The sequence below is a fragment of the Leuresthes tenuis genome, unplaced genomic scaffold (genome assembly GCF_036924035.1).
Source record: "Leuresthes tenuis unplaced genomic scaffold, fLeuTen1.0.hap1 SCAF_6, whole genome shotgun sequence".
Taxonomy (NCBI): domain Eukaryota; kingdom Metazoa; phylum Chordata; class Actinopteri; order Atheriniformes; family Atherinopsidae; genus Leuresthes; species Leuresthes tenuis.
In genome coordinates, this window is record NW_027325360.1 from 37,536,672 (window position 1) to 37,552,228 (window position 15,557).

General features: G+C 39.4%; 1 protein-coding gene across 1 annotated transcript in view; it reads left to right on the forward strand.

Moving 5' to 3' along the window:
• The window catches only part of cacna1ba (calcium channel, voltage-dependent, N type, alpha 1B subunit, a), a 222,977-nt gene that overhangs the window by 94,687 nt on the left and 112,733 nt on the right, over positions 1-15,557 (forward strand). The window contains 4 exon segments of the mRNA XM_072387079.1: positions 2,149-2,221; positions 2,298-2,415; positions 2,577-2,644; positions 7,500-7,606. Of these exon segments, the coding sequence (XP_072243180.1) occupies positions 2,149-2,221; positions 2,298-2,415; positions 2,577-2,644; positions 7,500-7,606 (366 nt within the window).

Here is a 15,557-nt window from a genome sequence, read left to right on the forward strand (position 1 = left end):
TCAGTTGGGAACAGGACTGCTGGGTTCTCTGCAAAGACCTTTTGGGCAACAGGGAGATGGATGAAGTTGTGCTTTTTCACTTGTTCCAAAAGCAGTGCAAGTTTCACCTTGAATGCTTTTATGTAAGAATACATGTTGCAAATGAGTTTCCCCTTGCCTTGTAGCTGCAAGTTAAGGCTGTTCAGCATTTCTGTCACGTCTATTAAAAATCCGAGGTGCCATCTCCATTCTGGATCAATCAGCTCCGGGACTGTTTTGTCTTTAGAATGAAGAAATGCGTTAATTTCAGGTAGCAGCTCATAAAAACTCTGCCCTGGCTTAACCATCGGACTTCCGTGTAGTATAGCACATTGCTGTGCACAGACTTTAGTTCAAACAGAAATAGTTGGAACTGCCTGTGTGCAAGTCCCTTTTCTCTTATGAAGTTTATACATGAAACCACAACCTTCATGACAGAATCCCACTTCAACACTTTGCAGCACAGTGCTTGTTGGTGAGTTAGGCAGTGGACTTGCAACGGGACGGTGAGACTACGTTTTTGCATCTCTCGGTCGTCCTATTAGCCCCCGAGACACGCCCACCATACTAGGAGCCCCGTCAGTCGTGATGCTGGCAAGCTTTGACAAGTCTAGGTCCAACTGTTCCATGGTTTGGTACACTTTTCTGAAATATCCTTCCCCGTTGTAGTCCCTTTTAAGACTTTGGAGGGCTCCCAGCTCCTCGCACATTTCAAAGTTTGCATTAACTCCACTAATGAAAATGAGCAGCTGCGCTGTGTCTTGCACGTCTGTGCTCCCATCCAGTGCTAATGAAAAAAAAAGCAAAATTCCTTTGTCTTTGCTGGGCATATACATTATCCCCGCTTTTTACAATGCGTCTGGTGATTGTACTCGCTGACAGACTCACGGCATTAAAGACATCTTTCTTCTTGGGACACACCTCTTCCACGACAGCGTCCAAACATTTCTTGACAAAATCTCCATCAGTGAAAGGTTTACCACTGCTAGCTATCAGTTGAGCAACCCGAAAGCTAGCCTGAACGGATGGCTGGTTCAGCTAAGCACGTACAAATGTATTCTGCAACAGTGTACTTTTTAGCTTTGAGAGTTTGTCTGCTCGTGTTTGGCCTTGCAAGTTATCATACTCTTTGTGACGAGATGTATAGTGTCGGCGCAGATTGTATTCTTTGAATACCACCACCGCCTCTTGACAGATGAGACAAACAACCTTTTCTTTGTATTGAACAAAAAAATTATTGTTTGACCACTGTAGGTTAAATGTCCCTGACCCAACTAAAACCAGAGTGAATCTGTCCTGTTATGTTGTCAGTGTCTCTTGGTACATGGTGGGCCAGCTGTGTATGTCAACAGTTGGGTGCTCAAACAGCACTCCCCATAGAATTTGATTAAAACAACAGTATTTAAGAAATAAATAAGTAAGAAAAGTTATTGTTCACACCTCAATGCATCCCTCACATTTAGAGAGATGTGATTAACTACCAGGAAAACGAGATACAAAATGTCAGCATTAGCTAATCTAATGAAAGCCATTCAGATTACTCAAGTGTATCGGGATACTACTTTTTTTGTAGAATATTTGGGACTGATTGTCTGATGTTTTGTAAACACACTACATTCATATGCAATATGATGCAACAGAACTGAAACATCACCAGTACGTTATCATGTTGTCGTTGTCAAAACCTGATGAACACATAGAACTATGGATTTCTCTGAAAACAATTTTTTTCATTCACAATTTTTTTTTTACAGCAAAATGTAACAATTAGTGGGCTATGGAAGGAGAAGTTACAGAAGATGAAACAGTCAATGACTAATACAAAAACCTACAAGGAATTAGCAACCACAATTCCAACTCAAATTTGAATAATATTCAAGCAACTATGTTGTTATCCAGAGTTATTGCACTTTCTGTGTGAGCCATCGATATGGCCACAAATCATGGCTCACAGATATCAACACTGGGTCTCGGTGACCTGGGCAAAAAAATGTAAGGTAATTGGATACACAAAAAAAGTTGACTGGCTTTTTCCATAGGGTAATAAGCAAATGATTGGTGTGATGGTGAGTTTGGGCTGTGGCCATGGAGCTTAATAATTGCAGTAAAAGACTTGTTTTCTCCCTACAGGTTTAATTTTGAAGATGAAACACCAACAACCAACTTTGACACTTTTCCAGCAGCCATTCTTACAGTGTTCCAGGTAAAAGTCAGCTTCATCATGTCTTTTTACTACTCTGGTTGAATTGAACTCAGAAACTTGCATGTCTCCTTTGCAGATTCTAACTGGAGAAGACTGGAATGCAGTCATGTACCATGGAATTGAATCACAGGGGGGGGTGCACAGGGGAATGTTCTCTTCCATTTATTTCATTGTCCTCACTCTCTTTGGAAACTGTATCCTGCCTCAATGATCCAAAATTAATCCACCCTTGTTGCTGTCAGGGAATCCTATAGCACTGCAAAAGACTATCATTGACTAAACAAACTGCTGCAACTGTGAATATAGGTTTTCTTTATCAGTCAATTGTTCTTTTCTTGACAACACAAACAACCAGACACACTCCTCAATGTGTTCTTGGCCATTGCTGTTGATAATCTTGCAAATGCCCAGGAGCTCACAAAGGTACAGTTTTTTTTTTTTAGCATCACTTGCACCCACTGCATTTATTATTATTATTAATAATAATATTTCACTTATATACTTATAAGTATTGTCAAATTAGTGTATTTCTGTAGGATGTCTGGTTCATAATGTCTAGCATGTTTTTTGTCTTTAGCAGACAGGACTTGGCATGAAAATATCCTTTTTCTTGACTACGGGTTGCCATGTGTTATTTCAGTGTCTGTTTTAATGTAAGCTGAGAAGTTTTCCTAACAATAATCATCGCTAACCATAACCATGTAATCTTTAATACCTCGCCATAACTTTTTTTACATATAGTGTAAAGTACTTAGTTATAGTGTTAACTAAGTACTTTGCATTGGTTAAAATAGTATCAAGTAGTTGAAATAGAAACAAAACAGAGAATGAATATGCCAGGATGCAGTGACTGAATGCCAAAATGAAGTTACTTGAAAGCACTTGTTCTCAGGACAGGACTGAAATCTGGCTTTTCAGCTTAGCAGCCGTGTGCAGACCGGGCTGTCCTCTAACCCCTCTGACTACCAAATGAGGAATTTTTTTGACTGCTAAATGTGAAGCAACAGTTGATTTGTGAATATTTGATTAAATGCTGTGACAGTAGATATAAAAAAAAAAAAATCGAAATCTTTTATTCACCCATGAATGTTACCCACTTCTTTATTGCACACTAATCTAATTCACTAAACCTGATCAGTGTAATCCTATACTTTCCCATTTAACATTAACAGTGAAATTGCCACTATATCCCCTGTCTGTTGGTCACCTCAGTCAGACTGTTATGCAAGTTTAAACACTGGTCTTGAAAGTCCAAGAAGGCAAGAGGAGTCAAAAATAATTTTCTGTAGACAGCAAAGTGCAAGCAGGGTGCATTTATTTAGCCAACATCGAAATACAGGCCAAACATACAGTGAGACAGTTCTGGAATTGTCTGACAATTCACTGTCGGGGGGGGAGAGACAAAGTGAAAAAAGGTGTGACAGATGAGGCCCCCCAGCAGTCTAGGCCTATAGCAGATTAACTATGGGATGTTTCAGGATCACCTGAGCCATCCCTAACTATAAGCTTTATCAAAAAGGAAAGTTTTAAGCCTAATCTTAAAGGTGGAAAGGGCATCTGCTTCCTGGACACTTGTTATTGAATAAGACAATTTATTACCTCTGTTCTCATTCACCGACCCCCAAAGCCACACTTGTCTTTGTGTAGCAGCAGGTGGGAAGCCGCAGAGAAGTGAGAGAAGTGTGTTAGACTACAACTCTGCATCCTGGTCGCAACCCTGGGTTGTCATGTTTTTGGATGACTAATAAATTCGTCCATATTTCTAGAAATGAGAGCCGCTACTTCCAAAGTGGGATGGATGCCGTCTCTCCTCATCAGACCAGGTTTTCTCCAGAAAGATTGCCAATTATCTATGTAGCCCACGTTGTTTGCTGGGCACCATCTAGACAACCAGCGATTGAATGATGACATGCAACTAAACATGTCATCACTGCTCAGATTTGGCAGGGGTCCAGAGAAAAGTATGGCGTCCAACATTGTTTTGGCAACATTATACACCATCCATCATCTGCCGCTTCTCTGGGGATCAGGTCGCGGGGGCAGCAGCTTGAGCAGAGAGACCCAGCCTTGGCCACTCCAGCTCTTCTGAGACATAGTTTCTCGAACGTGTCCTGGGTCTTCCCTGGGGTCTCCTCCCAGTGGGACGTGCCTCGCTAGGGAAGCGTCCAGGAGGCATCTTAACCAGATGCCCGAACCACCTCATCTGGCTCCTATCGATGCTCCTCTACTCCGACTTCTCACTCCTCACTAAGCCTCCTCCTCAGGATCACCAATGAAAAATTTGAATAATTTCAACAATTATTCCACAAATAACTTTTTTGCCCTAAATTTGACCACCTGCTCTCCATTTCTTTTTTTATACCTTCCCCTTCCGTTTACCCTTACCCTAAGATCACAGGACCATGCCCTAAAACCCTGCTGAGGCTCCTCTTCAGTACCCCCAAATAGACCTTACCAGGGAGGCTGAGGAGTTGGATCCCCTTGTAGCCGGAACACACCCTCTGGTCTCCCTTTTTGAAGAGGGGGGCCACCACCCCGATCTGCCAGTCTTGAAGCAATGTCCCCGATGTCGACGCAATGTCGCAGAGGCGTGTCAACCAAGATGGCCCTACAACATCCAAGGCCTTGAGGAACTCCGGACGAATCCCCTGGGGCATTGCCACCAAGGAGCTTTTTGACCATCTTGGCCACCTCAGCCTCAGAAATGGGAGGCCCCATATCCGAACTCCTTGACTCTGCTTCCTCATCGGAAGGCGTGTTGGTAGGATTGAGGAGGTTCTCGAAGTATTCCCCCCACTGACTCTTAACGTCCCTATTGAGGTCAGCAGAGCCCCGTCCCCATCTTCAGCTGTCACTTCTGCACTTTTAACATTCAATTTAAAATCAACCATAAATTGACCATTGACCATAAATTCATGAAGCAACCGTTTCTATCTAGCTGTGATGGAGAGAAGGACATAAGAAACAGTACGTCACAAACATTTATGCTTGTCAGTTGATGACCATTATCAACATAACATGTTAGGGATGTATTTAAGCTCTTATTACTATAGTGCTATAATGTAATATCACCATGGAACCACATTAACAGCAAAGACTAGCATAAGCTAGCAAGGGCAGCCAAAAATGGCAGCCATCATGATTTTTGTGTGGCTAATGGGTTTTATCAAAAGAACAATCCCCAAGGAGTATTTATGCCAATTTTGGTGCTTCTTTCCACTTGTGACAGATTTTCCTGGAAAAAAAAAAAAGCAATCTGCTCTACTAAATGTATTTGACTAAGATCGTTGGTGTGTCCAATGCTACGTTCCTGATAGGTGGGGCGCCTGCAGCAGTGGTTTCATTTTTTGCGAGTGGTTGTAGTAACGTGGTGATCAAGAAAGCAATTAGTCATACTTAACCTAAGTATACCAAAGTGCTTCATACAAAGATTAATAAAAGTACCATTTAAAAAAAAAAAAAAATAAATAAAAAATAAATCCTAAAATATGAATAAAAGTACCATAAAATACCATAAAATAAAACAGTAAGTTTTTTATACGACAGTATGCAAAACCCATCACAAATAAAACAATACAGGAATCAAGATCAAAGGTCAAGTCTGGCTCACAGCAGGACCAAAGGTCAAGGAGAAAAAAAATAAAATTTTTAAGGAAAACTTAAATGATTCTAACAATGCTTTTTACTTCGTCTAACACGAAGTAAAAAGCTATTCCATAGCTTTGGAGCAGCCACTGAGAACGCTCGGATCTCGGGACCTCAAGCAGCAGCTCATTTGATTATCTGAGGGCTCCGACTGTATTATGAGTAAACCACAGTAAAATAATTTATGTAATGATCGCTGAACAAAATATAAACATTTTGACATAGAATACACAAAAATTTACAAACATTTTTAATTAAGCAAATGTAGCCTATATATGGTAAAAAATTCTTTATAATATTAATTAATTAGTTTATTATCTGTTTATCAATTAGTGTGATTTGTTGTGTAAATTGCCATATATAATTATATTGGCTAATACTACTGCACATTAAATAATTAATTTGACTTTAAAAATTCAAAATCCTCAACAATTAATCAAACCACAAGACTTCTGAAGTAGGCTATGCTTATGCATATACTGATATCTTCTGCAGAAGTACAACCATATTAGAAATTATTGAATGAATCATGACATGTCCCATACTGTTTGCAGGAGATAATTGGGATAGGAAGAACTGTAACACTGTCTTCTGACGCATGCTGTCTTATGTCAGACAGCCCGCCGTGTGCCACTGAAAACACGCGCCTGCATATTTTGCAATTTGCCTTGCTATGGTCTCCGCTCCTTCCACCCATTTCTGTACTTCTGTAAGCGTCTTTGCTTATGGGGAGGAAAAAGTAAAAAAAATAAAATAAAAAAAAGAAGTAAATTGCTGTTGAATCGGGTGTAGTGGACTTTTTTTTTTTAAAAAGTGCAGATGTTGTTAGTGACTCTGGTGACAGCACCACCCTCTGGTAGCCAGGAACAGAGGACAGAGGACAAATCGCGAAAGGCAATTCCGTATTTTACGGGACGGGTGGCAACCCTACTGGGATCCCGGCTGCTTGGGTTCTGCTAGGGTGCGGCAAATGGAGCTAGCTGCGCTAAGTGCCTCTGCATTGGCTCGCTATCGGATGGTTTTCAACGCGCCGAGCCGAGCTTCCAATTCAGATAACCTCGCCTCCAAAACTACAAAGAGACTACATTTGTTACATGTACCATTATCGCTAAAGCAAAATATCCGACACATGGAGCAGGTGAAAGCAGGAGATAGAGGGAACTGGTTGCCATGCTAAGCTCGAGAACCAGACACACTGCTAAAAAGTGAAAATAAAGACTTAGGATTTGTAGGAGTGAGTATTAGAACAAAACAAGAATGCTATAGTTAACTATGCAAAAATGTGTAAATTATACGGAGAAACATTAAGAAACCTAAAGGCTTGAATTAATTAAAACTACCTTCTACATAGATAGGTATAGGTATAGCCTTCATCTTAATCATAATAATGATTACACTACCACAAAAAGTTAAAATATGGTTATATTCAGGACTTTACAAGTTCTTTGGTTTTACTCATTTAATTCAACTCGCACTTATTATATTGTACACATCTGTTTGGAAATTCTGTGTTGTATGCTTCTCACACTATAGATAAAAAGAAGCATTTGCAGTCCACAGACATGTCAACGCATAAAACACTGGACTTTCTGTATATATGCATGCATGTGTCTTGTTTGCCCTTACTGTCCAGGATGAAGAGGAACAGGAGGAGGCCATCAATAAGAAGCTTGCACTCCAGAAGGCCAAGGAGGTAAAGGAGGTCAGCCCCATGTCAGCAGCTAACATTTCCATCACGGCGTAAGTACACCCTCCCTAATGTTTGATATTATCTTAAATTTCCCATTTGACTTCATCACTCGGCAGATGCAGAAAAGACCCAAATGAGTACAAGGTACCCCCCCCCCCCTCTTCTAATTTCTTAGTGAAATTGCTTACGGAATGGGTTTTAATTTGTCATCCTGTAGAGATTGACTATTTCGAGGAAAGTCCTTAGTTTCAAAATTTGATAAACAAATACAGTTTTTGATATCATTTGATATACAATACAAATTAAACATAGCAAAATGCATTTAAACATAGTTATTCAATTCAATTCAATTCAATTTTATTTATATAGCGCCAGATTACAACAATTGTCATCTCAAGGCACTTAAGTAATATAGTCCAATTCAAGCCAATTGGAATTCAATTCATTGTAATCATAATCCAATTCATTCATATAGAGCCAATTCAAAAAAACAATATCCAAGCTAAGGAAACAAACAGATTGCACCGAAGCTTGTCTTCAGTCCAATCTCCCGTCCTGAGCCTGTGGCGACTGTGGAAAGGAACAACTCCCTTTTAACAGGAAGAAACCTCTGGCAGAACCAGACTCAGGAAGGGTGGCCATCCGCCTCGACCAGCTGGGGTTTGAGAAGACAGAAAAGAGGGAAAAGAGGGGGGAAAAACACCATAACGCCATTCAAAGGATATCTGTTGGAACAGGGAAACATAGGTTAATAACCACAATAATGTCACATGTACATAATATCATTTGAGAAATTAAACAGGGGGAAAAAGAGAGCAAAGTGAGGAAAGGTGTGACAGATGAGGTCCCCCAGCAGTCTAAGCCTATAGCAGCTTAACTATGGGATGTTTCAGGATCACCTGAGCCATCCCTAACTATAAGCTTTATCGAAAAGGAAAGTTTTAAGCCTAATCTTAAAAGTGGAAAGGGTGTCTGCTTCCCGGACATTTACTGGCAGCTTATTCCACAAGAGAGGGGCCTGATAACTGAAGGCTCTACCTCCCATTCTACTTTTAGAAACTCTGGGAACAACAAGTAAACCTGCAGTTTGGGAGCGAAGTGCTCTGTTAGGAAAATATCTTACAATTAAATCTTTAAGATATGATGGAGCTCGGTCATTAAGAACTTTATATGTGAGAAGAAGAATCTTAAATTCTATTCTGAATTTAACAGGGAGCCAATGAAGAGAAGCTAAAACTGGAGAAACATGATCTCTCCTGTTAGTTCTCATCAGAACTCTGGCTGCAGCATTTTGGATCAGCTGGAGGCTTTTCAGAGAATATGTGGGACAGCCCAATAATAAGGAATTACAGTAGTCCAATCTTGAAGTAACAAATGCATGAACTAGTTTCTCTGCATCACCTTGAGACAGGATGTTCCTGATTTTGGCAATATTACGAAGGTGAAAGAAGGCAGTCCTAGAAACCAGTTTTATATGTGCGTCAAATGATAAATTCTGGTCAAAAATAACTCCAAGGTTCCTCACTGTAGAACTAGAAGCCAAGGAAATACCATCTAGAGTAACTATATAACTAGACAATTTTTCCCTGAAGCGCTCAGGTCCAAAGATAACAACTTCAGTTTTGTCTGAATTTAAAAGCAGACAGTTCTGAGTCATCCAGGTCTTTATGTCTTTAAGACAGGCTTGTAGCCTGACCAACCTGTAGGTTTCATCTGGTTTCATAGATAAGTACAGCTGAGTATCATCAGCATAACAATGGAAATTTATGCCATGCTGTCTGATAATGTTACCTAATGGAAGCATGTATAAAGTAAAAAGAATCGGTCCAAGTACAGAACCCTGAGGAACTCCATGACTTACTCCAACGTGTGAGGAAGATTCCTCATTTACAAGAACAAACTGGAATCTATCAGATAAATATGACTTAAACCAGCCTAATGCAGTTCCTTTAATCCCAATAACATGTTCAAGTCTCTGTAACAGAATGCTGTGATCGATCGTATCAAATGCAGCACTGAGATCCAACAGGACAAGCACAGAAACAAGTCCGCTATCAGAAGCTAACAGGAGATCATTGGTAACTTTCACCAGTGCCGTTTCTGTGCTATGATGCACTCTGAATCCTGACTGAAACTCTTCAAACAGATTATTTCTATGTAAATGATCACAAAGTTGAACTGCAACTATTTTTTCAAGAACTTTGGACAAAAAAGGGAGATTGGATATAGGTCGATAATTAGCCAACACCTCTGAATCAAGAGTAGGTTTTTTAAGTAAAGGTTTAATTACAGCAACCTTAAAAGTCTGAGGTACATATCCTATCAACAAAGACCGATTGATCAAATCCAATATGGAAGTGTCAATTAAGGGGAAAACCTCCTTGAACAGTCTGGTTGGGATTGGGTCTAACATACAAGTTGATGGTTTAGAAGAGACTATTGCTGTTGTTAGCTCAGAAAGATCAACTGGACAGAAGCTGTCTAAATACAATTCAGGTTCGAAAGATACTTCTAAAGCTCCTCTACTTGATGATACATCAGTGATAATAATGGGAAGGATTCCATTAATCTTCTCTCTGATAGAAACAATTTTATTGATGAAAAATCTCATGAAATCATCACTGCTGAGAGTTAAAGGAATACATGGCTCAACAGAGCTCGGACTCTTTGTCAGCCTGGCAATAGTGCTGAAAAGAAACCTGGGATTATTCTTATTCTCTTCTATCAATAATGAATAATACGCAGTTCTAGCTTTACGAAGTGCTTTCTTATACGTTATTAAACTATCTTTCCAGACTAATTGAGACTCTTCTAAATTAGAGGAACGCCACTGTCTCTCCAGCTTTCTTGCAGTCTGCTTTAACGCACGCAGCTGTGAATTATACCAAGGAGCCAACCTCTTCTGACTGATTACCTTCCTTTTCAGAGGGGCAACATTGTCCAGTGTTGTACGCATTGAAGCTAAACTGCTGTCAACAAGAGAGTCAAGTTCTACTGGAGTAAAATTTAGGTAGCCATCCTCTGTCATATCAGCACATGGCAGTGAAGAAAAGGATGATGAAATCAACTCTTTAAATCTGGTTACAGCATTCTCTGACAGACACCTTCTATATGTAGAATTCTTCTCAGAAACCGTGTAGTCAAGTAATGTAAATTCAAAAGTTATTAAAAAATGGTCAGACAAGACAGGGTTATGAGGGAACACTGTTAACTGTTCACTCTCAATGCCATAAGTCAGCACAAGGTCAAGGGTGTGATTAAGGCAGTGAGTAGGTCTGTGAACACTTTGAGAAAATCCAATAGAGTCTAATATAGAATTAAAGTTAATATTTAGGCTGTCATTTTCAACATCTACATGAATATTAAAGTCACCCACTACAATGACTTTATCTGTACTCACCACTAACTGGGATAAAAACTCTGAGAATTCAGACAGAAACTCAGAATAAGGGCCAGGTGGACAATACACAACAACAAACACAAGAGGTTTTTGTGATTTCCACTTTGGGCGGGAAAAACTGAGAACCAGAGATTCAAAAGAGCTAAAACTAATCTTGGGTCTAGGACTGATTATGTGTTCTGTCAAGGCCTCCGGAGACAGATACAGGGTCAGTTCAATATCACAATGTTTATTTATAATAAACAGCAGGTTGGTTGAGGATCTCCACACAGAGCAAAAGAAGAGGCTGTGAAACACCTGAGCACTCTTCTCAGTAAATATATCTGAAGATTAAAGATAACAAAATAACCTCACGCTCTCCTACTGAGGCGGATTTAAACAAAAACTGAGACACTATGAAACCCAACAAGTGTAAACACACCTTTAACGGTGGCACAAAGATCTTTAAGAATATAACACAAATCCACTCCAAATAAACGGAGGGACAGAATCCGGCTATGAAACTTACAGTTATAATAAACTATGGCTATGGAAAAACTTACAACAAAAGATCTTTCTAAAGGAGGAACGCTCGACTTCAAAGGACAAGGTAATCACGACTTGGGACACTTGGAATAAAGACGCGAGTGTAAGGCTCATGGAAGAAACGACACACTGGCACAAGACAAGGGAGACGCAAACTATTTGAGCACATGAGGAGCCAAGGCGAACAGGTGGAAACAATGGGAATCAGGGAAGCCAATCAGACATTTGACACAGGAGGAAGGGCAAGATACCTGGAATGAGAGGGAAGTTAGTGCTTTCAAAATCGTGACATGTTCTTAGTGCATTTAGAGACCCATAGAATATGAGAAAGTACAACCTCCTCATTCTTTGAATTTAATTTTATTGACATAGCGCCAAAATCACAACAAATCTCATCTCATGTCATCAATTAGAGTCCAATTCATTGTAACAGTCATAATCCAATTAATTAAATTCCAAATTAGTCCAATTCATACATACAAAGCCAATTAACAAAAGTAGCCGAGCTAAGGAAACTAACAGATTGCACTGAAACCTATCTTCGATCCAATCCCCCGTCCTGAGCATGCAAGAGGCGATGGTGGAAAGAAAAAAAAACACCTTTTAAACAGGTAGGAACTTCTGGCAGAACCAGACTCAGGAAGAGTGGCCATCTGCCTCGACCAGCTGAGATTTGAGACGACAGGAAATACAGATCAAAAAGTCAGTTGTGCCCTTGTAGACCCATAGATCCACCCATTCACCATACAACCCTGAAAATGATGGAAGCACTACACTTAGAGGATGTTCATTCACCTCTTTTTTTGTTCGTAAGAAACCAAAATATATATATTTCAAAACTGTTTTACTTAAAAGCTGAACATTCAGGCTTTGTAAAACATAGTCTTCCCTTTTTGTTTAGATGAAGTAGACAAAAAAAGTTAAGGAATCATAAACAAAATCTTTTTTTTTATTACTTTGCTGTATCTACTCTACCTTTTATGACTGCTTGAATTATTCAAGGCATGGACCTCACTTATAAAAAACAATATTCTTCATCAATCAGCTTCCAGCTGTATTGTATAGCTGTTGACATTAGTCAATAATCAAACAGCAGTATCCAAATTGTTAACCTGTGCATTTACTCTGAACGAACCCATGTCCTTTACTTGACATCAGGCCCATGTCATCAGTGATTGTGGAAAGCTATTTTCTTCAGGCAGTCATTATTCAGGTTCAAGCTCTCACCCACAGATCCTATGAAAATGTATGCAAAGTTATGCACAGATTTTCGTGCATAATCCAATGAATATCCGTCAGCACAAGGCTGACGTGCCTTTTATTCACAGAGGAAAATAAACTTTTTAAAATAGTTTTGACATTATAATACATTGTTGAAAGCAAAAATTAAACTTTTTATTTTTACAAGCTCCCGTCAGGGAATGTATGCAAGCTTTAGTTTGTTAACCTGTAAAGTTTATTTTTGTTTTGAACGTTGCTATGGTGGTTACTAAGGACGCTACTATCGCTGTAGCTTTCATAAACGTCACAGTAATCACCATAGGCTACTTTTTTGTTTGTTTTAATTAACTTTTTTTCCGGCTTCGCTGCTGAAACACGCTATAAAAGGAAATACAAGCATTTAATGGAGAAACAAGTTGTTTTGGATGAACAGCAGCGCACCCTGAAAGATCACTGCCCACTGACATCCCCTGCATCGAATCAGAGCGCCGAGGCCAATGGAGGGAGTCGGAATAATTCTATTTACAGGAAGATGTATTCATGGACAACTAATATATGAACAAATATATAAATATACATATATAAAACTAAATAAAATGAAATTGTGTTTCACACATCCACCGTTTGGAGATCAGTGCAGTTAATTTCAACAATAAATAAGGAAACATGGATAAATAAATCAAAACGGATACAAATGATCATTAAATAGGTGCTCTAACAAATAAACAGCTACAGACGCCACACACTCGTAGCAGTTCTGTTTGGAGCTAAACGAACAGAGTTTAGACAGGGTGGAGCCAATAAAATGGAGTGAATAAAATGAGACTCAGGCTGGCTGAATGTAGTGCAAGATCGAAATGTTAAGAAACACTGTAAGTGTACGGAAATCCCTTCATCATCTTCACATAAACAACATTTGTAAAGCTATGTAGGCAAAAGTTAAAACTATATATCCAGATACAGCCACGTATTTGCACTCCAATATACTGAAGTCTTGGTCATCTAGGACCATCCTGTCAGCCTGGGGAAAGGGATACGGTAGGTATAATTAGACATATTAGGTCATTAGAAATATAATATGAAACTCACTGTAAATTATGGGGAAAACCGGGTCTAAACTGGTCCAAATTTAAAAGTCTGACAGTGTATTAAGCAGACATCAATATTTTGAACACATGTGACCACTAACTACCCCTTAAAACATGTTTGAATTATTTCATCCAGCTTGGACTTAATAAGGATCTGAGAAAGCACACCTCAAAGGGCCTTGGAGCAAGATGAAAATTAAACTTTGGTGTAGGACAGAAGTGAAGACATCATTGGAAAGGTCTTGACCTTGGGAGTAACATATGTCAGTATGAAAATTGTGGGCAGCTCCTTCTCCTCAGAGGTGACCTTTGAACCTTGAACCTGAGACACTTTTGAAGGCTTACAGAGCAGCAACAAAATGGGCTACAGGCCAGTTTTAAACAGTTTTGGAAAGCTCTAGACCTATAGTACCATCACCTGTGGGACACCTGTAGGGGGCGCCACTAAGTGGGGTCAAAACCCAGAAAAAATGTGATTTCACCCCTTTAACTATAAGCAAGATCAAATCTGACCAAACAGGTGTGCTTTCCAACCCCAAAACCTGTAATAAGTCTGAAAGTTTCCTGGCCACAGTTTAGAGGACACCCCTTTGAACTACAAAACATATGCCGCTGCCTGCCACTGTGTATGGCAGTTTAGTACAAATTGTAGTTTTTATATCGTGCTTCCGGGTTAGGGTCAGGGTTGCGAAATTAGGGTTTGAAAAACATATCTGTGCATTCTTCAACTAAAAAAAGTATAACCCTAACATGTACGTTTATGTCATGAGAAAAGCTATGTTATGAAAACATAAAAATATGCTAATTTAGACATGGTTCCTGCCACTCTGTTTCGCCGACGGAAAGGGGAGTGTTCAATACCTTAAACGAATGCAAGCCATTTTTCACTGTAGGAAATGCGCATGCTCGTGTCATTGGATACTCGTGGAATAATGCACGAAAATCTGTACATAACTTTTCGTACGTTTCCATACAAACCCTTTCATGAGAATATGTTGCATCATTACAGTGGCTTGAAAAAGGATTCATCCCCATTGGAGTTCCAATTTTTTTGTGTTGCAGCTAGTCATCTGAATTGATTTTTGGGGGGAATTTTTTGTTTTTAAATCTACAAAAAAAATGTCCAGATTGGTGAAGTGAAGTAAAAAAATAATAACAGAATTAAAAAAAAAAAAAAACTAAAAAAAAAAAAAACTAAAAAGCATGCATATGTATGTAAGTGGTGCATGCATATGTATTGACTTTGCTATGAAGCCCCTAAATGAGATCTGGTGCCACAAATGATCTAAGTCACATAATTAGTTAAACAAGGTCCATGTGTATGCAATCTAAGTGTCATATAATTCCTGTACATATATTACCTGTTCTAAAAGGCCCCAGAATCAGCAACACCATTTACCACAATGCACCACCAAGCTAGCAATACTGTGAAGACTAAGGGGCTCTCCAAACAAGTATAGGAAGAAAATGCGAAGGAGTTGAAATCAGGCTGGGGTTGAAATAAAATATCAGAAACTTTGAAAATACCATGGAGCAGCATTAAGTATATCATCACAAAATAGAAAAATTATGGCATCGCAAGAAACCTGCCCAGAGAAGGCCATGCATCAAAATTCACAGAACGAGCAAGGTCATTAATCAAAGAGGCAACAAAGAAACCAAAGGTAACCTTGAAGGAGTTGGAACGCTCCACAGAGGAGAATGGAATATCTGTCTAGAGGACCACAAAAAGCTGTAAACTCCCTTGAGCTGGCCTTTAGGGAATGA